The 27,498-nt window shown below is 36.7% G+C and overlaps 1 protein-coding gene across 7 annotated transcripts; it reads right to left on the reverse strand.

Moving 5' to 3' along the window:
- Nucleotides 1-51: 51 nt before the first annotated feature.
- On the reverse strand, nucleotides 52-26,470 carry LOC136830767 (ras-related protein Rab-24-like). 7 transcript variants are annotated; one of them, XM_067090641.1, is made up of 5 exons: nucleotides 26,364-26,470; nucleotides 21,365-21,504; nucleotides 14,940-15,099; nucleotides 14,162-14,312; nucleotides 52-13,982 (listed from the first exon to the last, which is right to left on the reverse strand). In XM_067090641.1, the coding sequence occupies exons 1-5, from the start codon at nucleotides 26,426-26,428 to the stop codon at nucleotides 13,815-13,817; spliced, it is 684 nt and encodes a 227-aa protein (XP_066946742.1). In that variant the 5' UTR covers nucleotides 26,429-26,470; the 3' UTR covers nucleotides 52-13,814. The 7 variants fall into 7 exon arrangements, with proteins under 7 accessions (XP_066946742.1, XP_066946743.1, XP_066946747.1 ...); XM_067090642.1 differs by lacking the exon at nucleotides 26,364-26,470 and adding an exon at nucleotides 25,970-26,229; XM_067090646.1 differs by lacking the exon at nucleotides 26,364-26,470 and adding an exon at nucleotides 25,866-25,951.
- Nucleotides 26,471-27,498: the final 1,028 nt, after the last annotated feature.

Raw genomic sequence — 27,498 nt, forward strand, 5'->3', positions numbered from 1 at the left:
TTTAGTACACACGTTTTAAACATATTCTGGGGAATGTAATAACAAGACCTGTAGCAAACATATAAATTCCTTTTACTGATGTTTTTCACCCTTTACAATATTTAGCATAGATCATTTACATAAAAATATTACAAGGCCAATAAAACTATTACAAAAGTTCTAATATGTAAATACAACATATAAAATTACCAAACAACAAACAAATGCAAAAGCAAAATTGTGCTTTATTAGTAATTTGCAGTTAAATACAAATAATAACTTGTTTGGTACATTAGCCTACATAATCAATACTATAGTGCATAACAAAGTAATATATGACTACTAGGTTCTTTTTCAACAGTTTTAATAAAAATTTGGAAAAATAAAAAAAACACATGAAAACAATACAATATTTACAAAAATTATAAAATAACCTTGTGAACATTCAAACAACAAATATTAATGTCAGATTTAGAATGCCATGACTTACAAAATGATGCTTCTGGGAAATCTTGCCTGCCTACTACATACAGTATTCTAGACTCAACAATAAAATAGTAGTTAACATACACAAACAACATGCATGACACTTTTACATCTGCAAGCAAGGTGCATGATACTTTATATCTGCAAACAAAATGTAGATATGTATATGTAAGACCTATGCCATTCAAAGAATTTTTCTTACTAACTGCTCATATTCAGCAGCTTATTTTCTTCACAGACATAAAGCAGCAAAACTGAACTGTCATATAACATCGAAATGAAAGGCAAGAGAAGGCAGAATGTAAAAAAAAAAAAAAAAAGCTAACAGAAGAAATGGAATTGTAATTAAGACAATGCAAGATTTAAAACAAAGGTAGTTCAGAATTATTTCTTCACTTATATAACTTCATTGATATGTCTGTAAAAATATTCTAAACAAAAAAGAGGAAGAAATGACAAAAATGAAAACACAAAACTTCATTTCTTCCCATTCTTCAAAGGGTTTCACAGCACAAGTTTTGAGAGTATCCAACTGCATTGAATCAACCCAATAAAACAACCTTCAATTTAATATGCTATCTCTTGAAAAATGTTATAAACCTATGAAACAATTTTCAAATAATTCAAGGCATAAGCACAAAATCTTTATGGTACTATAATTACTTACTTCCTTCATAAATCACCTGACAGGGAAATCTTGACTCAAAAATGTGAACCATAAATAATGACTATTTAAACAACTATCCCTTGTAAGCTTAAAAACATAGGGTTTATGAAAACATCTTCATCAACCTTGGAAAAATAATAATGAAATCCAGTTGCACTTACTAACAGAAAGCTATCTAGCTTAAGAACAAGTTAAATGCAGTACTGTAGTTATGTCAAATGATTAACAAGTCCAAACTACTGTGCTGTATATCCCACTGATGATGTTTGGTGTAAACCCCAAACCACAAAGGTTAGAATGAAAGTTCAGAAAGTTAACCACACAGTTTGGTCACAATTATAATCAAAATTTGTGACAACAGTAGATTCTTTTGGTCTCTCCCCATACTGTATTAACATCCTCATTACCACAATGGTGAACAAAAAACAGGTTTTGACGTAGGAAAAACCTATTTTTGGTAGTCGCTGTCTCGTCCTCAAAGGAGTTACCCCCATGGTGCCAGTGCTCCCATGGTGACTAGACTAGTATCAAAGAAATATTTTTCTAGCCTGGTCTTGTAGCCGGGTATTGTGTCGTAATGAAAACAGTATGACACGTGATAGAGTATAATAGACTCAAAGATAAGAGGGCATTTTCCCTTATCTTCAGCGAAGCTGAACCCAGTTTTTCCTACGTCAAAACTGCAAGAAGTGACTAGCCTTCAAATTACTGTTATTATTACTGAATACTAGGTTAGTCAGACTAACTTGACACATTAACTCTCTCCTAGGGGAGGCATAAAGGGTTTCTGCAGGCTAAACATGCTGTCACCAGTTAAACTGTCATTATGCTCCATCGGAATCAGTGAAGACAGAATCAGTATTATTAATAAATAGTCTAACAGACAAAAATGAAGACAGAATTGGTGGTGAGCTTACAGTAAATGTAAACCAGGGGCTGTATGTTGAAAAAATATTTCATACAACTCTTACAAACCTTAAAACATTTACTAGTGTTAGCTCTGCACTTTCAATTTAGCATCTAATAAAATTCTGACTGACTGATTTTGGTACAAGATTAAAAAACATATGAAATGATGACTTCCATATTTTTGATAAAGAAGTCCTGTGTTCTGTTGTGGAGGAGCCTGCCCAGCTCATAAAATTTTATTTAGCTATCAATAAATCACAATGAATGATATGTGTACAATTTTATGATGGTTATATTCACTAAAAACCGTAATTATTCTAAGTTAAAAGCATTTAGTTCTTTATGATGCCAAAAATTACCAAAAATATATAAGATTAAATGTGTACATTTACAAAACTGAGTTGGAACAAAAAACAAGAAGAAGCTCAGAATCAATTACCATTTCTGCATTTCTGAAAGCTCTTCAAACTGAGTCGACCAAAACCTACTCAAAGAATGCCTTGTTTATGCATGGTAACAATATTAACAGATCATGGAATGGTCACAAAGCTTATCTATTGCTGACACAAAACTAAAGGAAGAAGCATATGTGCATGGGCTAAGTCTTTGCTTTAAAGAGGAAGACTAACAGCACCATATGCTAGCCTTCAGTAACTGAAAATCTATAAAACTTTTCCTTAAACCACAAATGCACAAGAAGTCTTATCACATAATTGGGAGCTAAACCATTATGAATTCCAGCAACCGGGATTAAATGTTATCAAAGAACTCCATACCATAAAGTGAAAATCTGAGTACAGTATGCAACTACTTGCCCTCTTCAAATACTTCTTACCAGATCAGATGGAGTAAAGAACATCCAAATCACCAAACAAGTTTAAACCCTTAGTTCACTACTTTCAGTCTCATTATCATAAAACTGAAGTCTATGCAATGTCTTTTGGGAAAGAGCTCCAGCCAGTATGTGCACACTTTTGCTTAATAATAGAACTGCTCGTTTTCTCCTTAGGGATCAAAACCAAAATAATCACAGCATTCAATGTAAGGTCCGTCAATGATGATGAAGAAGAAGGCTTGAATGAAGGAAGCCCCAAAGTGGACTTCACCCTAAAATGGTGTAAGAGATTCTTATAGTTTTCAAAATGTCAGTGGGATACCACTCCTAAATATTGCAGTAGCAGAGAAGGAGATATCATGCATAATTTTACTGTTCCCTTCCATCTGCATGCACTGAAACAGCACAGTGTCAAAAAACACCAAGCAACTGTCGCTACTACAACACTGCAAGGACATTATAAAGCAAAGGTAACTTCAACAACAGCTGGACATCAAAGTACAGTTCCTGAAAGATATAGAATATACAAATTGTATGCTTGTGCTAATGAATCTTACCATAGTTAGCAATATCACAAATGCAGCACACTTTAAGGGCACAAATTATCCTAGCAATCATCTGCTCAATCACAAGAAGGCTTACTGCAAGTCAACCTCAATGAGCAAAACTTCTCAGCCTGAAAAGATCTCATTCCCTACCATGTCTTTTAGCCAAAAGGCTATATGTTTCTACACATTAAAAGGAATCCAAGTTAAACATGACTACCACAAATGACTAAAGATTTTCAGTGTACTTATCTCAAAAGACAAAACGCCAAGGCCTTTGCATACTTTACAACATGTCATACTAGTATGAATGCATCTACTCCTAATGGAGCTAGTTCTAAGGATTAAAAGGAGACATATGTAAATTTTCTTAGATGATCTGCCAAACTTCGCCGTTAACATCAAAAGCTATATCAGACCACTAAAAAGCTCATGCGGTCACCAATGACAAATTTTGCCTCATTCTTACAAATGTATTACTTAAAATAAAAGTCCAAGTAAAAATAGCAACAAATTCACAACTGAAAAGCACCAACCATAAAACAGGAGAGAAGCATTGCGAGGGATTTTGAAAAACTGTCACATCTTTACATATCACAAAGTAGTTTCTGGACACCAAAGTGTCATATTTTGAGACTTTCTTTGGTTCACCCAAAGGATTTGTTCTTACGCGAAACCTGAAAATATACATCATGGAACACAAAGCACGCGGTAATTTGGCTGTTGTTTAGAGACTGGGACGTATAAAGACAGCCACAAAAAGCAAGAGAAAAGTGAGCTACTACATCTGACACTTAAGCCATCATAACCTGTATCCTCAAAAATGGCGGGTGAAGTGATTCAAGAAATACTAGACTGGTAAAATCCACATCACACTATCAGTTATTTTGTGCAGTTTTTCAAAAGGCTACGAAGCATATTGTCACACATTTTTAAACTGGTGTACTTTACGTGAGCTTTGTGTTGACATTAAATAATGTTCTGTTTTATACATCTATGTCATATTATAAAATATACTAATATCAATTAAAATAATTTACAAAATTACTAACCTAAACTGATTAATAATTTCAAGTAATAAAAATCTTCAAAGTATATACTGTACCTGTACAACATACTTTCCAGGAAATTACAAGGAAACCTAATGTAAAAAACACAACCTTATCATCTAAAGAAGGAATAAAATGAGTAATCTAGAATGGAAGGCCAACTCAAGAAATCTGGACCTGAACATTTAACCTTAAAGATATTTAATTCTCAGAGTCTTATCCCACTTGTCATCAAAACCAGTACAGAAACTGATAAAACAAAAAAGTATGCATAGAAAATATTACAAAGATTGCCATTCAAAATAAAAAAAAAACCTTCTCTGATATTTCTTAAATTAAACTGGTTAACTCATCTGATACAATTATTATTTACTAAAAACTGAAATTGAAATCTATTTGGATATAATGTATACCTTACAAATTCTCAGTCAGCAAGAATATGAAATAATAGTTCATGCTATTCTTACTGGATTTGTGACTGTTGATACAGATCACAGTTGATGCTTTAAGGGATCTGAGTTCCCCTTTCTGCATTCTTCCGTGACAATTCAAGTGACAAAAATTTATTTGTGAAAATATTCACTTTTTACCGAAAAATGAAGATTTGAATGACCACATAAATTTCAATCAAACGCTTTAAATGCCTTTTCCCATATTCTTCATCAATATAAGATAAATTTCAAGACAAGAACTTGGCTGCATCCTCATATCTAAATGAATACATTGCGTTCACTTTATATCATTGAATGAAAAAATAATTCACAAGAGAAAATCTGATGTGGTACACTTGTAACATTTTAATTTTGCTGGAGCAGCCATACGGTATTAGAGACTTAATACATCAAACAGGAATGGGAATTAATTTACAATATAAAATTATTTGCAGTTTCATTCATTTCTAAATATCAGTAGTCGTACCAACCAAACCTCAATGGTGGCTCTACATGGCTAGCATAAAATCACACAAACATTTATCATATTTACAAAAAAATTGCAGTAAACATTTAACTAGAAGATTTCATGAACAACATATTCTTACATTAAACCATTTGCATGTGTTTGCTTGTGCAGCTAATAATAATAAAAAAAAACACCCTTGTGCCACATGAACTGGAAAGGCATGGGCAGGGTCTGAATAAAATCATTACAACTCTAAGATATGATTTGTGTATCAAGAAGATTAATAAACCAATACTGTACTCAAATCATCATTCAGATCTGTATGTTACTGACAAAGCTCATCTCCTTGAAATTAAGAATCAAACAAAATATTTTTCATCATTTTCCAAAAAACCAGATGGATTCACACAATTTCAGCCACAACAGCATTAACCTAACCTCAATTAACATAACTACTTGGAGCTGAAATGTATTTTCAACTTGTTTGTTAGGAGCTGAAACAATTTGAGACAAGCATGCCTAGTTATCGAAATCACAAAGTGTGGGAAAAAGTCCTTTTTCATACTAATCAGACTTCTCACTGAATTTCAGAGAAGAATGCTTAATAAGTATTGTTTAATCTCTTAACAACAAATACAGAAATAATTTTCACTGAATATTAATTAAAATAAAATCTCAATAAATGTCACATGGAGACTTACATCCTGAGTTGCTCTACATTACAAATAACTAGGACATTGTTAAAAGCTAAAAATCATAAATCCTTGTCATATAATCAACGTTGTCAAATGTATCATTCTGTTTTTCCAATTGATGCGTATCTTCTGCATAAAAAATAGTGTACAGAGACTAAACTTGAATCAAATATATTGGTAAAGCTTTTGATTACTTATGCCAGTGTACATACAGCGGACAACCGGGATTTGCGGGGAATAGGGACCACAACCACCCACGAATAGCTAAAATCCATGAATACTTGACACCCCTCTAAAATTGCTTATAACTGCCCATTTTAATAGTTCAAACACCAAATAAACCCCCTATAAAAATGCTTATAACTGCGTATTTTCATACAGTAGTTTTACCATGAAAAAAGTATTTAGTCACGAAAATAATATGACAATACAGTTTGTAAATATTTCGCTATGAAAAATTCTGCGAATAGGCAAGTTTTCCATGAATAATGTGGATATATGTTCCATGGAAAAATCCGCGAATAAGAATAAGTGAAGTTGCGAATCCTGAACTGCGAACAGACGGGGGTCCACTGTTTATCTTTCAATCTGACTACGTATCACGCACTGACCTTAATTGCTAATTACCTGGTAAAAATCCTTCCAAAGATCCAGCACAGAACTGAATAACCTAGAGGGTCCAGTGCCAAATCATCACACCAAACATTCATAAATAAAAAATTCAAACAAAATACAGTATTTAGTTCTGAGAGTTCAGAAATCACCAGGTATTGACCAACTAGCTGACTAGCATAAATTCCTGTATATTTCACTAAAGAATATTAATCATGCTTATATCCAAAGACTAAACATTTTACACTCTAAAGGTCTACTTGCTCAGTCATCTACCCATTGCTTGTTCTTCTCTTAGGTACATGTGAGGAGGGCAGGTGCTTGGATGCTGTTCACTTTCCAGGATGTTTTGCTCAAGTGCAATGACCTGAACCCTTTACCTCTGTCACTCACTGGCTAACCTTTAAATCTCCAAAAACAGAGCACAGTATTCACACAAGAAGGAAATATAAGGTAAAACACAATGCATGCACAATAAACACAGGCCACACACAGTTCACATCATAGCATCAATGAAAAATTGAAGACTGAAATTACAGTGCACTACACATTATATCTGTCCCAAAGCCTATTAATAAAACCTGAATCAGTTATTCACATGTTAACCGGAATCAAAGTGAAAGTTATTCCTATTAAATGGTGTTGAGAATGTCTTGTAGAGAGGCATGCATATTACACTTTACAAGACTGAAGAGTATGGTGGCAGGCTCCTTTCTCTCTTGCCTTTGGCTCCTGGCTAAGCACTGGTACTCATTCAGAGCTGGGTCAATTGTGTGAGCAAAGAACTGTTTTGGAAACCTCAGTGTTCTGCAATAGGCTACAGAGCAACCCACATGCACCAGCACTAACCATTGTTTATAATGCTACTTGTAAAACTTCTGTAATGAACCTTTGGTTTAACTTTTAACTCACAATGGGAAAGGTAAGTACACTAATCAGTTTTTATCTAAAATTTGGTATTACAGTACAGTAATTTTGGCTGCCTAGCTTTTCACACCTAAATTAATAGTGTTCTGTAATCAAAATTTACATAGTATAATAAAGAATGGAATACAAGAAAATTACAAATGATGTTTTCTGGAGCAAACCCAGGGAAACAAACTTGATTTCTCATGAAATGATTTTGTTATTTTTAGTAAACAGAGTAGAAGTTCCACAAGACCAATCAGTCACACCTCGTCCTTACTCTCATCGAGTTTTCTTCAATGAAAGGTGAAAACTGGAGCAATGCAACTTTGAAGAAGTTGACCCACTATAGGTGGGAGAAGACTAAATTAAAACAAATAATTCAGCACTAAGAAAATATGAAAAAAGCAAAGCCATAAAAGATATTTCTGATCTTCAGTAGTTAATTACTGGAGATCTTTTTCTTATTTTATTTTCTCCAATAAAGTCAGAATATCATAAGCACTATGACTACCCCAGTTTAACTACAAGTTTACCTCAAAGAAACTCCTTGAAAACTATACAAGGCTTAATTTTCCTTAAAATTCTTCTTAAGATGACTACTACGTATGGCTGCATGCCCTTTCTAATGATGAGAGAGAGAGAGAGAAAGTACTGCACATAAATGGTTTCACACCCATGACTGAGACCCTCCAGCTATTGAAAATAATATGATGGCATATTTCTAGTGTATTCTACAGAAACATGACTAGTATTCCCTTCACCACCAAATATGGGGAACAACGGTTCCTAAATATCAGATGAATGAACTACCCCTTAGGTAAAATGACAAGGTGACAGAGAAATTTTTCTGCAACAACTGGTTGACTGATTTATGAAATTTAGGCTATCAGGCCCAGCACTGGGGCACTTTCCACTACTCTGTATTCAGTGCTTAAAACACTGAAAGGAGGGAGCTGGAGTTGTTGGACAGCAAGATACAGAGAACTGGAAAATAAAAGAAATGAAGTACAAAGATCCAAAGGTGGAATGGGCAGAAAGCACCACAGTGCACTAAGAAATAACAGAGGTGTTGGACATTAAGAATGAAGAATGGAGGCAGCAATGGAGGCAAGAGTAAAAGGCTGAAATGTGGATGGCCAAAGAGACATGGCAAACCTCAAGTAATGCCTACAGGCACCACGTAAGGTGCACTGATGCACCTGCCGCCTACAGGTTTCTATAATGACGGGTGCCCTAACTCTGAGTAGGCCAAAAGAAATTACAGTAATACACAACCTAAAAAAAAAAAATTACAATGCTTCTTTATTAAGGAGAACTTCGCATCCTTATGAAAGGGTTACTAAAAGTACTGAGATACATTTGACCTCCATGCTAGTGAGCAACGTGAATGCATACACCAAATCTTCTCCATGCACTCGGTAAGCGACTGTATAGAAGGGTTAATTTTCATGTATATGTAATTATCCCATTTTAATCCTAATTTAATAGTTGAAGAGATCACACACAATGCTTTTTGCCAAATAAGTAAAATACCACATATATGCAACGAACCACCATAAAGCCAGTGGGGACACACCCAGTGGCTGTAGCAATGGTGGCCACACTGAGACAAAAGATATCCTCAACACTATGAAAAACTTGCAATTTCTTGGGTGGCAAAATGGATTATCCAGGATTAATGTTCCCTTAGCTACTTGCATGCAAATTTTGGATTAGGAAAAATGAAAATGCTAGACAACAGCATCTGTAGCCATAAGCATTTTGAAAATACCACAATTCAAGGATGTTATTTGTATAACTCTGCCTTTCATAACAAGGCTTATTCACCTTCTAAACTAGGGTTGATTTGATCATAGACCTCTAAGCAAACAGTAAAATACCCTTCATCGGAGAAAAGTGACATTTTTTCATGAAATAAAAGGGATAAGTGAGCTTTGAATATTTGTAGTACACCCTTTTTCAGTGACCTTCACACTGATTTCTGAAACTGGTGTTACAGAAAGGTGCCTAAAGTGTAAGTTCATTCTCTAAAATTTTCATAATTTTTGAGAAAGACCACATGAAATTTAGATTTAAATACTGCAGATGATCTTGCTAATCCATTGTCAATGGTTTTCTTGAGCTGCTGATGAATATGGATTAAGCTTCTTCCCCAAATCAAGAAGAATTAAATGTAACATCACTTTCATATTTACCCTTGAGCTTAATTAAAAAGACATAAACTTAGGAAGTTATCTTTTTTATAGATTTGTTGCAAAAACATCCCCTCAACTACCAAAATCAACAAGTCCATTTGGTTTGTGCAATATTTTTTACTGTAAAGTAAGTCCCAATTTATGATCAACTCTCATGTCACTTTGAAATTCTGTATTAAACATGAGATGCTTCAATTCATACATGTAACAAAAAGTGAAACGAACATGTAACAAAGAGTGAAACATGACACCCAGGAATCTGATGGACAGCATTTTTTGGTGGCCTGTTTAAGAGTACAACAGTTATTCAGTAGACTGAAAACACTAACTGTAAGTTTAAGCAGACCACCAAACCAAATTTCTTTTTTCATAAGGTGGCCTCAAGAGACCTCTCCTATCACTCTGTTAATGTTACAATCATTTAATGACTGTTCATTATTTGCATAACAAATGTTTCAAAGTGTCAACATACACTGCATTCAAAAGCATTAACATCAATATCACTTAAATGCCATATTTATTCAATTAAATGAGTTAGAAATCAACAGAAAAAACTTCAACTTGCAATGCTAAACATAAATGTTGATCATACCTTGCAAAGACTTAGAACTATATTTTTAAAACATTGTGCAGTCTAAATACTGAGTCCTAATGACAATAATTCATAATTATGTAAGACAAAAGACAAAAATCAGTAAAACTACATGGGGACAATTAAACTTAGGCAAAGAACAAAGATAAAAATAAAGACACTTTCATGAAAAAATTTCAGCACCCTTCTGTATCACCTTCCAAACATGCATCAATGTATAACAGTAAATTAAGAGTATCAATAGAACTTGCATTAGTAACTACTGTATTTGCATTTGGAAAATTGTGATCAAACAATATAACCTAAAGGAGTAATACAAAAAATCATGGATTTTACAAAAAAAACTGGAATGATTTACGTAAAATTAAAGCTAAAGTTTCTAAAAGTAGACTTTCATGCTGCCTCTCAAGAGGTTTCTGGATTTTATATGAAACCTCTGCTTAACCTGTTTTGCACTTGCTGCAAGCTATTTTTGGAAAACCAGTCAATTATGTCTCCAAACATGCCCGAACAGTCAAACTGACATACATCTCTACATGAACTCTACATATAAGTGACACAAATTATCTATTAACAGAAACTTGGTAAAAAGTGAGTACAGTATATGATATTGCAGGTCAGATCCAAGTCAAAACTAGTGCTGCAGGACTTGTTAATGACCACTGAAATATTAACTAATGAACAACTACTGTACTCCATATTGATCTTACTGCTTTGTTTATGATCAAAAAATGCCTCAAAGAAATTAAATCTTCAAATCTACGGTAAAATCACACTATAACAGTAAAGAATGAAAAAACATATTTACAACTGCATCTAGTTAGAAACTAAGTATAAAATTCCATGAAAATGCGTATAAAAAAATCTGCTACTGGTGCAAAGTATATTAACCTAATTCAAACAAGCTAAATGTGCATATCTATTTGTGTCATTAATCTATCCACAAATTTACATTTCCCCAATATTTTCACAAAGTACCTGCTGGATATTGTGATTCGAGTAATTCATATCACATGTTCTTGGTTTGACCTAAAATTGTGCTTAAACCTTCACTTTGTAAAGACGAACTTCATGGATTTGATAAAAGGAAAAAGTATGAGGTGGTTCACCGATCTGAGGTGTTCTCAACCTTCATCACTTTAAGGGTTTTGTAACAACACATCTGGACAAGTACTAGCTTGAGTCAAAACAATGCTTTTACAGTCCTCAACAGTGCAAGAATTTCCGTAGGAGGAAATCCTCTTCGAAATGTATACACCACTGCAAAAACTGAGTAACTGCATCTGGCATCAGTTTCTTTAAAAAACAAAGGATCAGTAAGTAATCAAGATGCTGGTGTAATATTTTACCAATGCAAATGCTTGTGCAAAAATAATGCACTTACAACTGATATATGCTGCATGGGGAGAAATATATAGACATACAACACAGCAAAAAAGCTCAATATAAAAACAAGAGAAGAATCACTCCATAATGACCAAACAAGAAACTGATAATCAGAAAGTTCACTGTAAAATAATTACACACAGTACTGATATATGGATGGCAAAGGTACAGGTAACTGGAAAACAATTAGAAACAAATGAAGAAAAGGATGCTGACAAATGCTTCCTGGTTATCCTCAAAGTAAAGAGGAATCATGATGGCCCATTCATCAGCACAACAAAGATGCATCCATTATGATACTCACCAGAAGAGTCAAATGCAATCAATGAAAAAGCACAGGACTATTCCAGTGTGACAGCTCCCTCATGCCACCAATAATTCTTATAGTACCCATTCACCAGTTGCTTCAGCTTAAGATGGCCTGTTACCAACCATAACACCACAGAAAGGTTTGTAATTGAATAAGAATGAAAATGGGATACCCTGTATGTAATGATGAACCTATAATAACAAAGAACAATAGAACGTTAATGCAAAATTACCGAAACCAAAACAACTAAATTTCCAAAGTCTGTAGTTCTACAACTAAACAGATGACTGACAGATACTAGCTAATTTGACGACAAAGTCAATAAGCTACACCTCTCCAGTAAAGTTATAGTTTAGGCCACTAAAACACAAAACTGCATACAATCCACTGATCATATATAAAATAAGACATATTTACTAAGAGGAACATGCTTTCTCCACTTAACTTTCCCACTAAGCTGTCCACCTACTTCAACAATTTCTCCTCAAGAACAACCCTTTAGGCAAACCCTATGAGTCTAAAAATGTGACTCAGTGGTCTCATTAAACTAATTTGCTGTTATAATAATAATAATAATAATAATAATAATAATAATAATATTAATAATAATAATAATTGTTATTTCAGTGGTATACTAAGAAATGGTGCCATTTAACTAAGTTACACTGAAATCCAGAAGTCCAATTACTATGTCTGTAAAAATTATTATTTAATTTTTCCGTAAATTTCACTTTGACATGTATTAGAGCAAAATTATTTAGCAAATATAACAACTTCACCTACTACAGTAAATAACAAATGCTATCACTCTTAAATTCATAACGTGACTACTGCATACATACTATAACTACCTTAAATTCATAAGTCTCCTGTGGGCCACTCCCAAAATCTTACTTTCCATTCTATTCTTTACAGTGTATATTCTACATTATTAACATTCCTATGGTGCAAAAGGTGCACTCAGAAATGCTTTATCACAGGGAAAAAGTTTTGGTTCCCAATTCAAAGCCACAAAAAGAGAACACACTTATACTTTTCATATCTTACAACATTCCAACATGGGATTAATTATGACTAACGAATGCACTGACACACATCCTGCAGTGTACTGCAGTACTGAGTACTGGCACAAAAACTGACTGATGTGAAAGGTTAACAATACATCCCTGAATCCGCTCCCGAAGCAACATTCAATTTCCTTGTCTTCTTAATGCCATGACATTTCGGGAATTCCAGCTAGTATCAGCCTAAAATACATAATATGATGAATACACAACAAAGTATTAAAAACTTATATTTAACTATACACAACATGATATACAACTAATATAAAAGATAGTATGGATATCAAAACAAAACAAACTTAATGACATACCTCTATACATATCACATTGTGAACATTGTGAAAAAGAAGACACTTAAAAAGATACCAAGAAATATACACAATACCTTCACTGTGAAAGAACAGATGGTGACTGTGCCTTGTCACTAACCTATTTCATTTTTATGTACCATTCACATATATACAGTATTTACATTACTGTACATATTGTACTGTAAGGCAGTTAATTCTCATGGGAAGGTGATTCATAACAACTGTAAATTACACTGTAACCAACTCCATTATCAATTACTGTCTGTTGACATCCTTTGCAGAGACAATGCCCAACTCAGGCATCCTCTTCGCATCGGCAATGACCCGACTTTCAGAATACTAAACCTCTTTCTTATATAAATATACAACCTTAACAGCACTTGTTTTTCTTCTCTTCATCAGTCAAATCCACAGTCTGCCTTTCCAATGTAGCAATAACAGCCGCATTGTCTTTTGCATAATCTTCCACTATACATGCAAACAATTCTTCAATATTAGTGTTAGTCTTACTTGAAGTCTCAAAGAGTTTACCATTTATCTGGAAAAGAAAATATGATGCATATACATGATAAATTTTTTTAAAGTCAAACGCACAATATATGTAAGCTGACCATCAATAAATATTTTCTCTGTGTATTATTCTGTCTAATACAAAACTAATATTCTTTGTGACTAAAAAGATTACCGTAAATCAGTAATAATGAAAGTTCAACATACCTCTTCTGCATAGTCATTGAGGTCATGGTAATCTACTTCACGCCGCTGAGGATCCTCCTTCACCAGATCTAGTTTCGTCCCACATAAATACAGCTTGCAATTCTCCTCATGTTTCTGAACTTCTCCTACCCAAAACTTTGCACGATCAACACTAAGAAAACAGTTTCAAATTTCAGTGTAAGACAGCTTTTGGAGAAAAAACAATTCCTAGGTTAGAGGTTATTCAATAAAGCAACCATGAACTGAACTGAAACAAAGCACTAGCTAACATGAGTCACCCAAATCCCTTCCATGCTATTATACACAGACAAGCTAACTATGGATACCACAGTATCTGTAAACAAAAAATTATCTTGTACTGCCCATAAGAAAAATAAAAAAAATATCTTTTAATGTCCAAGGGCAGTTAGACAATGATAATAATAATGAGTACTCTGTAACTAAATTTAGAAATGGGTAATTGGCAAATGTTAATTCTTAATCAATGGAATGCTATATGTTAAAATATTGATTTTTTCAATACACACCAATGAAATAAATGTTCCCACACAATTATCTAAAGACAGAATTAGAGCAATAGGTGCCTAATGCACGTTTGCAGTTAGATCCATCAGTTCTTACATGTTAACTCTATATATTCAGTTAATCAATAACCTCACATGACCATAAGTCTAAAGTAATTTAACCATACTACTGTACTGAGAATTTGTCTTTAATTACAGGGAAAATCAAGAGAAGAAAAATATCTACATTAGATAGCAAAGACTGAAACTCTTACCTCTTAATATTAGTAATGTCATAACAAATCACTGCTGCTTTTGCATCTCTGTAATAAATACGGCTCATTGCTTCATATCTTTCACTTCCTGCTGTGTCCCACAAACCTAAACAAATTTTTCTTCCCTCAATGTTCATATAGCGGGCCCCAAAAGCAGCACCTGAAAAATATACGTGTGTAAGCTAACAACAAATTTTTTTAACTTCCATCTTATGACAGAATACTTCACACATGGATGGAATAAAATGAAGAATAATTACACTCTGAGAAAAGATATTGGTGAAGGTTACTTCAAAACTCATGAAACCACCACTATATCTGGAGTTACTTCCACTTATAGTAAATTAGTCTTTTGCTTTCCAAATACAGTACTGTGTTACAAAATAATGAGTGAAAACAGAATAACAAGGTAGTAAAATTATATGACTTTTTAAATTAAGATTCTACAACACTAAAAAATATTTTTTATACAAATTATCAAACATGTAGTGCCTCCTTTGGGGCCCAAATATCCCCAGATACATGCACAGTACTCAAATGTCTCTTGGACAGAATAACAGAACTAATTATGAGAAACTGTTGAAGCATGTGCACCTCTGATCCCTCCAGTAGTTAGCAACTATCCAAATTTTCGTTTTATGTAAAAAATATGTGACCCCATGGGAATAAGGGAATGGGAGGAGGGTACTTCATATATGACTGATGGGTTTGAATGAAAATATTTTGTTACAAAACCTTCAATGTTCAAACCAAACCCATCAATTTGGGTAGAACTCTGAGCAATTGGAAAGTCCAAGCCTTTGCAAAGGTTCAGTGGGTCCACTGAAACATTTAGGGGAGAGAACAGGTAAAACACTAAGTGTCTCAGGTATTCTCTTGGGGTAGTGTCAGTAGATGAACATCCAGAGGGTAAAGTTGACAGTATGTACTTCTATATATCACAAAAAAAATCACAAAGATGCTTATAACACCAAAAGAATACAGCTCTCAGAATGTGTGGAGAATGAAAATGGACGGTTTCAAGGACCAGGAAGAAGAGTATAGTACATCTTCCACTGCCAGACAAAACAGCATCCCACTGCAACTAAGACCCAGTAAGTACCATCCCATCCCTCTGTGCATATCTCAAAGGTAATAAAAAGTCAAAGGTTGACTGGCATCCCAACATACCTGCATACCACATCTCAAATGTTTCTCCTGATGGCCAGAGAAATTAAAAGAGCTCTGATTTCATTCAAAATCACTCTTACTTGGCCAGCCTCCTTTTCTGAAATGCCTAATATGCTGAAAAATGACCTGTCTTAGTGAGTAGGACACTGTTTTTGAAAACAATTTTTTCAATGGGTATCAACAAAGTCTAAAATTCTAATTTTTTACATGCCTAATTCCTCTCTAGGAAGTAGTGGAAGGTTCTCACAGGACAGAGGTCATTTGAATACTGGATGCCAAGGCTAAAAATGCAAACATAGCAATAGTACTGTTAATAGTGCCAATCCTCTGGAACTTATTAGCAAAATCAGGAGCAAACGACAGGCCACCAAAGACCTACCTATGGTACTCATGCTACTGGCAGACAGTGTGTTCAACCCACTCACACATCTCCAAGACACAAAAGCTAGCAGGAAGGAAAATTTCACAGTAATACGCAGAAGTTCAAAGCTGATAAGGCTTCGAAGGGTATGTCCTACCTAAGGGTAGGCCCCATTATAGCTTTCCTGAGGTCCTTGGTGACATTCATTATAATGCACTGAAGTTCTAGCTTTGTAGCCTTTGATTGTAAAAACAGATAATTTTTTGGGTGCACTGATGGATGAAATAAGTCAGCAACTACAGGAATAAAGGTACAACAACAAAAGAATCTAGGCCACTTTGCTGTTGAAGGCTACAGGTCGAGGCCTCACTTAATAACCTCTATGCATGAAGACAGAAGGTTCCCAGGTCTGCATGGAATCTATAAATATGTAACTGCTTCAGGAGTCTTCCTGGGTAGCAGGATTTTGGATGTCAACTAACAACTAAAGGTCCAGATACAAATCCTGGTATAGTCAGAGCTATCACTGTTAGTCTGAAGTGGTAAGAGGCTCAGGTTTGCTCGGACTTCCATCATCAGGTTGAATGGAAATAAGGCATACAACTGAGACTATTCCTCCTGTGAAGCATGGCATTCAGCTTCCTGGTAACTGGGTCTGGCTGTGCAAAGCACTACAGAGGGGGTTTGTGGTTCAAGGTCATTGCAAAGAAACCCATGAGAAGCATGCCCCATGCACCCCCAGAGTCTTGCAGACTTCCAAATCCAGCAACTGCTCTGAGGACAGAACTTTGTTCCTTGTGCTTGGATTCTCTGCAATGATGTTCCACTTTCCCAGCACAAGCCTTGAAACAATCTCAACTCTACTGCCTCTGCCAACATAAACACACAGTACACTGTCAGACACCACACAGGTTCGGACCATCCCTTCCTGATTCCTGGGTAGATCACTCAGGTGAAGCTGTCTGCTGTAACTCTGATAACCCTACTTTCTACTAAGCAAATAACTAAAAGCCAAGAAACATTACCTTCAGCTCTAGGAAGCTGATTTGTCACTTTCTGTCTGCCTCCTGTTGCTTGCTGTCCAAGAAGGTGAACTCAACTTTGTGTGGAAGTATGCCTGAACAGTGTTTCTGGAGCTCAAGGAACTGGGTCCTTCCAATCAATCATCCAGTGCTTTCAAATATTGTCATAACTGAGTGTCTAAGCAGCTACTGGTCCCAAAGTACTGGTAAAAATCACCAATGGAACTGTAGCCAGGTAAAAAAAACAAGGGACAAAACTGGAAAATCTTGCCTCCCCAAACATAGCACAAGTGCTTCCTTATGTCAGGTATGTTGGGGTGTACCAGGAAATCTCTCTTTCTGATGGGCTGCCTCAATGACTCCACAGTCTCCATCCTGAAGAGGGTCTGCTGCCAGAACTCATTCAGTAAGCTGACAATGTTGATTAGGTGCCATCCTCATGTTGCCTTTGGGACAAAAGACATATGAATGTAGAACCTTGGCAACCTGACCCTTCTGTTACTTTCTCAATCACCAGTTACTCAATCACTGAATCCACTTTGTTGTCTGAGATCTTGGACATATATGAATCTCCCCTGTATGTCCCTTAAAAAGGGGAGTTGGTAGCCAGCATGAATTCCATCCACTGTACATAGCTCTGGCCCTGTCTCCTGCCATAACTTCCAGAATCTCTGATAGAAGCTCTTACTAGCAGAAGAGATGTGTATGTGGTCCAAAAACTTTTTTATTTTTTCCCTTGAGCTGGAGAATTCAGTTAAAGATTGCTGCCTTTCATAGGCAGGGGCATCATTTCAGATTTTTGTTGGGGGGGGGGGGGGAGAAGACGGTTTGGCGCGCAAAGTGAGCCTAATCAGCTGGGGGATTTTTATTTTGAGCTATTTTATGTGCTTTTTGAAGCACATAAAATAGATAGATAGAATATATAACAATGTGATGACATATTTGAATTTCAGTAGGAATAATGGAAAACCAGTTGCTGTTACTTCTTGGGGCTTGAGGGGTGAAAATATGCCCTCCCCCACTAAATGATTCCCCTGTGAATCATAGGTGAAAGAGCAACTGTCATCTCCTGCTTGGAGTGTAACTGAAAAAATAGAATGCTGTCTTCTCGATGGGGTTGGTGGGTCCCAAGGTCCACTGGTCTGCTCACTAAAGAGGAAGATGAAATGGAGCAGCTTTAGGATGGTGTAGAGGGAAGTCTGGAGGATGAAGCACCTAGGTTATCATTGCAGTCCTTGCCATATCGGTTAAAAAATTCTTTGCCAGTTGTCTGACCAACTCATCAGGGAAAAAGGCCATGTCAAGGAGGTCAACAGCCCTCAGGTCCTTGAAGTCTGAGGAAAAAAGCAAAGATGACGCATCATACATAACAGCATCAAACTTCATGATGGAGTTCACAAGGAGATAGACAATCATCCTAATATGGAAGATGGAAATTCTGCCAAGGACTAAATTAAATTTCATAAATTTGATTACTAAGTCAACGCCTTCACCTTCTCACACTCCTGCAAGTTAGTGATGGACAGGAACTACTGCAGGAACCTCTCTGTCATATCCATACTGGTGAGGGAGAGCATAGTCAGCAACACCGTAAAATAAGCTGCATCCAACTTGGCAACACTCAGTCAGGGATGACAAGCAACAAGCCTGAACTGAGCAACCCTCAAAATAGTACAACTTGCTGAACCTAAGTTCCAGCAAGTTGAAGGTGCTGGGGCAGCCATCGGACAAATGTACCTTTCCAACATACCTCTACATCAATCCTGAGTCTAACATCAATAACAATGACATCCTTAATAGCAATAGAAGGAGAAAGTTCAATGTTCCCGCTGAAGGATTCAAACAAGGAATCTTGTGGATGCTGTTCTGCAGCAGAAGCCCCCTTAGTATGAAACAGTCCCTTTAGTTTGTAAGCATTACAAACCCAGACTATCATTTCAGAAAAGGATGCTTCTTCTTGCATGGCCCTAGCTGCTTCCTTATTGCCCTTGTTAGAAAACTTGACTGGATAAGACTGGAATATAAAATTTAGGCCTAAAGCCAAGTGCTGGGACCTGAGGTCCTTCAGTGCTGAAAGGGAAACTTAGAGCAAAAAAACATTTCAAATCTGTTAACCAGAAGAAAACCTCACAGTTTCACTACAAGACAATTGTGGGGAGAGGGTGGAAAGTAAGAAAAAGAACCTTAGGTAATGCTTACAATGCAGTTCATGAAATGCACTGATAGCATTAGCCCCCTACAAGGACTTGACTAAATAGAAGATGCTTTGCATCAGGTCAAAACAGGCTTTCTGGATGACTGGGGTGGCAGAAGCTAAATGCATCCTAAAGATAGTAGGGTGAGAACTCCCTGACCTTCTGTACATGGTCATGGGTCAAGGAAGTCACAAGTGACACTGAATACTTTCTCTAAACAACTGGGAGTAGCCACTCTGTACATAGAAGTCACATCACTGGATGTTAGAAATTCAAGAAAATGAAGAGAGCTTCCACAAACTACTTTCCAGGGTACAAGTTCTATCTAGAAGAAGCTGCCTCTAGATGCCAGCCCTTTCAATATGGGTGGAGGAGGAGATAAGCTCACATCCACATACTGAGGCAGACTTGGTATCATCAGGCACTGCTCTGCTTCAGAAGTGCATGAACTTCATCCTGGACCACTACTGCATAAGTAACTCAGGAAAATGATACAGGATGACTGGAACTGGGATGGGGGATGTCTTCTAGCCTGTTAGGCTGTAACAGTTAGTCTACAAAGACAGACTGGAAAAGGCTGTACTATAGATATTTAATGTTGACAAAAGCAGGTATGCCATGAAGTGCAGCAGGAGCAAACCAGCCACCAGAGTGGCAGTAACAGACTCAGCACATTATCATATGTTGTGGGCAGTATTGCAGGACAAAGCACAGGATCTTTTGAGCCCTGCTAAATGGGTACTCAATCTTCAAATCTATCAAAAGTATTCAGTCGCCCTCTCTGATGGACTCCAGTACCAAATGAAGTTTCCATCTCGAAATGAGTCTGAAGGATAAACTCATTTATTGGAGGGAGGTCAATCACTAGTCTCCAACTGCCAGCTGCTTTCTACAATAGGAAAAGGTAATAGGAAGAGGTAACTGTAAAAACCTGGAGAATGGTGCTCTACAAATTCTAGGGCACCCTTTTCCTTCATCTTTTCCACCTCTGCTGACAGGGCAACAGACTTTGGTGAAGCCAGAGGGTATGGGTAGAACAATACTACTGGTGTTTGAGATTGGGGAGGACAACGGTCCCTGAACATGTATCCATCCCAAAGAACTGATACTACTCTAGGCTCTGCCCCCTGACTCTGCCACATTTACCAACTCCATACTCGTGGCAGCAGAGTTAGGGGATTGTCATCCTCAGCAACCCCCTTCCTTCTTCTATCCCTTTTCTTCCTTCCTACCCATGACTCAGGGAGGAGGGCAAAAGTGTCTGTAAGGCTCCACTCCCTTCTTGGAAGAAGATTGGACTCCTTGTCTGGGTTTGGGAGGAACAAACTTCCTTGCAATGACAGACACCGAAGGCTTAGCTACACCCAAAGTCAAATAAGTTTCTAATCATGAATAAACCTTTCTATAATAACTTACTCAAACTAACAATCATTTTGCAAGCTTACAATACTGACAAGATTTCCAACTTAAGGAAAATACTTAACTTGCAACTATATCCTAATCTTTGATTTCCATAATTCCTTCCTTGAATTATAACATATAACGTACACAGTACATTCAAATACATAAACACACATTTCTCCGAAGATTCATTAAAGTCCATATGAAGAAACAGAACAAACTTGACCTTACCAAAATTTATCTCAAAAGATAACTTGAACAATAAATTTTACTCACCAATTGTGCTTTGGTAATTCTCATTAAATCGATTGTAGATAAATCGTTCCACTAAGCTCGTCTTGCCACAGGATATTTGGCCGAGCACCACAACCTTCATATCAACCATTCCACTCATTTTGACCAGATTAAAATGTGTTCTGGAATGATAAATGTTACACTATATACCTTCAGACAAGGGTACGGCATAGCTGTGATTGAAAATGACAATGAATGGTTAAATGTATTAGCTACAATATTAATGATGAATCTCGGTAAGGTCATTGGTGGATTAAAAAATTCTCCACGTAGGATTTGGAATTTTAGTAAAGCCCTGTATACGATAATCATCTGGAATTTTAGTAACGCCCTGTAAATGATAATAACATTTAAATTCTGAAATATAGGATAAAAAATTGTACAGTATTAACCTGCTCATCATAAGGAAGCTCAGGATTACAAACCTGTGTTGAATATCTATACAGTACAATAGATAAATCCAAAGGAATGCAACTCTGCTAATTTGAAATGCATGCTCAATGAAACAATCCATGGAATAAATCAACAAAATTAATCATGGAAATTATTTCTTCTTATATCCCTTTATCAGTAATTACAGAACAAATTATCTCATTGTGGTTCTGGAGGGATGATATAATAAAGTGCAAATACTATTGTACTGGGGTTTTAAAAAACAAAACCTAGTTTTTTCAAACAAACCCCTCAACCATATATTTGCCTACATTTGCAGTTTCACATATCCCCAGAGATGTGAAACCATACTTCTGTCTAAGAAACAGAGGTATGGTACTCTAACAACTTATACATAACATGGAACCATAGGTATCTAACAACCATCTCCCATAGCTAGTAGTTTAGAAATGAGGCAGCAAGTTTCAAGCATTTAGGAATGCAGAGCTTATTGTACGAGAAAATTTCTAATTTTAAAAACTTATTTATATTTCTTCTAGGGATTAAAACAGATTCTTATGTAGGAGTATTCCTCAGTGAGAGCTTGAAACTTGCTGAAGCTTGGTAACAGGGGAGGCAACTGGTAGCAGGCAGGCGGGGGTGGGAGGGGAGTTCCCAATTCATCTGCTATAAGCCGGTACTTTTTCCTTCAGCATCAGGGACCATGTGGGGTGGTTGAGATGGTATTCTGATAAAAGGGTCTGGTTTCAAGATTAGAGACAGTATTTGTTCCTACAGGAATATAAACCACAACCATTTATGTAGGACACACTACTTGGAAGGATAGTTTCCAACGCAGGCACGCTGAATCTCTGTCCAGATATGTCATTCCAAGTCATGAGAATGATTAAGAGACCAATGATTCCTGAATCCTCCAACACAACTTGGATAAGGGATCCAAGGTTGACAGGGCCAAGCAAAAGTGAAATGTGTTGGTACTCCCACACCAGAAAATTTTGCAGAACTGCATGCTACCTAAATAGGAAGGGGAACACTAGATGGAAAGACAGTAAATATCTAGGTCACTTACAAGATAATGGTTCTGATGATAGCTTTACCACACCATCCCCAATGTTAAGAGAGAGAGCAAAGGGAGTCCCACTTTATAAATCAAAGCACAAAATTAATAAGCTTGTTTGTGAAGCCTATCTGCATCATGGCCTGTTCTAGCAAGTAATCAGCCTAACTGATGCCCTGAAAAAGGAGGAAAGGGAGAAGGAAGAGACTGATGTCAGTCATTCAATCAACCTTCAACCCCTTAGAAAAGATGCTTTAAGTCCAAGTGGAGCTTGGATGATTACACAACCTATTGAGCAGCCACCAAAGAACTTAGAGAGGTATCCAAGGACTTACAGGTAAAACTTCAAGGTAAAATGAGTGAATCTGGTCCAGTGATACCAGACACTTGCCTTAATTTCTTGAGCAACCAAGAAGTTCTGCCCAAAAGCTACAGGTGGGGCAATGCCCCTGACTTAGTGAGCTCTTGCTCAAATTACACAACTGTCCTCTTTGCAAGACAACCATTTGCCCACTCAATCACTTCACAAAGCAGAGAGAAAGGGCATTTTTGGGCGCTTTCTTGTGACTGCCATTATAAATAAAAAGTCCCCAATGCTCAGGCTTAAGAGGTTGGTGTCTTTTTACAACCTTTCTTGTGTTAAACAAGATACGATAGGCCATAAAACTCACTTACTAGCTTCTCTAAGGCAAAGGCTAGTAGAAAAATGGTCCTGAGAATGAAATCTAGGGGTCTAAGGTCCCCCCACAATCTTCCCACCTAAGGAGTTAGTCTCCTACATAAATGTTGATGGTTTCTATTCCCCTAGGTGTACAAACCAGAGCTGTTTATCATAATCATACCTCAACCACCCTGCATATTCCTTGATGCCAAAGGAAAATGTGCTTGATGATAGGTGAGTGGCAGTTTCCCCCCCACTCACCCAACTACCATCATTAACTCCCTTATTAGCAACTTTAAATAACCATTTCCAGCTTGCGATCACTAGTACTCCTACATGAAAGGCTCTGGTCTGTATACCTTGGAAACTAGGCTATATATTGCTTTATCAGGGCAATTATTGAGAGCCAAAACTGTTATGTATGATACTGAGCCCAAAGTTAAGTTAGGTACTTGCAGTTTGTCAGGTGGGATCTTGGTGGCATTTCAGTACAGGTGAGCACACAATAAGGTACACAGCAGTACTATACCTGGTACCACGGGTTCAACAAGGGTTGAAGTTTGAGGGCCATGTCTCAGCTAGGGGTAGAACTATATAGTAGCTCCGTGGCGGCGACTGCCTTCTAACTTAACTTTTTCTAGTTTTTTGGTTGTTAATTATGAATTTACCTTTAATTTTTGGCACTCAAGTGTAATTAACCTGTGATTAACCCCTGAAGTCCATCCAACAAGGGGTTTCCATATGCGATCTTCACAAGACAAAGCACGGGTCCGTGTTTCGAACGGTTCATATCCCGTCCGGCAAGTGCAATAACTTGTGAATGTATGGGTACCCCCCCCGGCCAGTACTAAACACGGCGAAGGGACATTCCATTTGGCCGACAACAAACAGATACACTGCCAGTATCAGAACCACTAAAAGTGTAGAAAAAACCAGCTGAAAAGGTAAAAACAGGCACGGAGCTAATATGTGCAATTACCCAGCTAGGTACGGATGCATGTACAGTACTAGGTTAGGGTGAGTAAGCTAAAATTACAGTATTAATCATTGACAGCAGTTTCCAGTTGATTACTCACTCTTCCCAGTATTCTGATTGCACTAACTAGCCTAAGCTATGAATTGCACAAAAGAGGGCCACTGGCTTCACCGAGATTATATTCATGATAAGACTGGTGTAACAGAGCCACTTCCCTATGCACCCTAGTGGCTATTTTGGGGCAGGAACAATTTACAAATGGTCATTTCATAAAAATAACCCAAAAGGCAAACAGGAAATGGCTGAACAGGATTGCTACATGAAAAACAGACCATAGCCTAGGCTATGGGTGTTAACTATCATGCTAGGTTAAATCTCTGCTATACAAAAAAAACACTCTGCCTACCTTTTTTGGTCCTAAAATTTTATGCTCATACAAATTACGAGAAAATTTGCAAACTACACAGATGTGCACACAACTAAGCTGGGGACAACAATTTACCTTGGCCACGAGAGAACCTACGAATATGGTCTTTTAATTACAGGACATCTACAGATATTCACACAGAAGCTTAAGACACCAGTAAATCAGACACTGGAATAACCAACACAATTGCTTTCACAAAATACTAACTTCCCATAGCAACCACTGACTCATCTTTAAGACGATCTACTATCCAATGTTTACATCTGATACAGCGCTGCCAAATTTCGTCACACCGCCCTGTCAAACGCACATGTTACCTCCCATGTTACGTAATGCCCTTTCAATCTCTTTGTTGCTGACTAAACACACAAACTATATTTTCACTTCCTTGTCTGAGTCACAGATTTACAAGAGAATCCAACTACCTGTTCTTTTATGTCCAAACTCTGGAGGTATTTTTTTTGCAGTCATTCAAAGAATAAGCAAATAAATTATGGTTTAGTAATAAAAACCCGGTAAGTACAACGCAGTACTTAGAACATTTGCACGGCAATGTCTTCAAATTACTTTCCATAGGTTCACAGTTTACAATATGAAAATCTGCGGGCAAAGAAACTTAAAATCCACTCCCAGTTCTGAAGGAAATAGTAGTTTTATAATGACAAACGGTAATTTCCAACACTCTGAATTATAAAACTGAAAACACAGGTTGTATCAAGGTTCCACGACCCTCCATTGTCTCAGAAATCTCATAGTTCTCACATGAATTTTGTTCTGGCAAAGTGGGCTCCAATAACGTATGCTGTTTATTCATGGGTTAATTCTAAATAGCTGTTCGTGGGCAGGTCATAGGGAACGGGCACGGCTTGTGTTAGTTTTGCAATTGCAAAATATAAACTAGAGAAACTTATAATAATACCTAGGTTGCCTCGACACTGGGCTGAGTAGTCAGTAGCTAAATAGACTTACTGTGTGCCTAACGAGCCACCGCTGTACTGACTCACGCATCTCACAAATGAATCTAGAGGTTATGTCCAAATCGCACTGTGATAACGTCTCAGCGCTTATCTTACCTCGACGTTCCTGGGATCTGCATTCGATACATTAGAAATATGTTTTGTTTAACATCTTCGATCTACTAGTCGTAACAGAGACGCACCCATGATTGTTTGATTTAATTATGGCAACTGGACATTATAAGTGACCTTGTATCTCTGCCTTGTATGAGGTTCCCTGTTCTAACTCAATGGAACGGAGAATAGTTGCACAACAAAGAAGAATTATCACAGAACAACTTGTCCTGCTACACTCCCAATTATGAGAACCGAATAACGAAAAAAAAATCAGGAGAATTAGTACTGTATAACAAAAAAATGGAAAGTCTCTTGTTAACGGTTATTGTTAACCACAGATAGACATGTCTGCGAGCACAATGTGTGTGTGTGTGGGTGTGTGTGCATATCGAACTTTGTTTTTGCTATAGCTTGGTCTGGCTGATTCGCTGTCAACTTGGAACGCTGTTCAGCGAACATCCGTATAGAGCAAGTGGGCGTCGATATCTATCTGTTTACAAGTAGGCTGTCTGCCACTGTGACATCATGAATTGAATCAGAGTCTCGTGGTTTCCATCATAAGAACGGAGCTGAGACCAACTTGTCACTTACGTTATTAAGAATAGGTGCTTGTCACTTTTTTCATATATTTTTCCTGCTGTGCAGTTGGCTGGACTGCCTTAATATTAAGTAACGATATAAAGTTGCTGAATCAACGAAATAAGAAAGGGAGCAATGACTTAAATGCCGAAGCCTTAGCGTGTATGGCTCATCCATCATCGAGACATATTTTTGGTATGATGATTTGTTGTCAAGGCATAAATGCTTGAAAAATCTTTTATCTAAATATTGAAAGTTCGTTCGAAAAAAACTCAATAAAAGTGTTCTGTGAGGAAGACTGTATATTATGTCAACAAAGTTAGAAACAGTTTCGACGCACTTATTTCAGCTGTTTTCAGAGCACGACTGAAAATAGGATGTGAGATGACCTTCCTTGTTTTGACATTTCTTCTAATGGAAAGATTTTATTTTATGCAAATGCTCTGTTATCAACGTTTACGAGAGTTAAAAGCTATACTGATGGCTCCATAATAAATTTTAGACACAGTACAGAGATGAAAAGTTTCCGTAAATATGGGTCGGTTCTTTCGTGAACTTGCTATCTCACATACTGTTCTAAGTAAACGTTACAAGAACTCGTGATCAGCTTTATCTCTCAGGGCTTCCTTGACTGAACTATGGCATAAGCTTTATGAGATGAAATGCGCAGATATAACTATTTTACTCAATGGTGAGCGTATGTAAAGTATATACGTTATCATTAATACCTCTGTGACTTCATCCCTTCCAAGATCAGTCGTTATTTTTATTGTTCATTGTGGATACCATCTCTGAATATAAATAAATCTAAATATAACACAATACGCTGCATTAAAAGTGACTTGTGACGGGTGACAGAGAGAGCGATAAGACACTGAGTAACGTTTGTCAACATCCGGCTTTTAGACTGTCTAGCCTCACAGCATAATGTATTTCCCCAAAGACGCAAG

This window comes from Macrobrachium rosenbergii, chromosome 47 (genome assembly GCF_040412425.1).
Source record: "Macrobrachium rosenbergii isolate ZJJX-2024 chromosome 47, ASM4041242v1, whole genome shotgun sequence".
Classification (NCBI taxonomy): Eukaryota; Metazoa; Arthropoda; class Malacostraca; order Decapoda; family Palaemonidae; genus Macrobrachium; species Macrobrachium rosenbergii.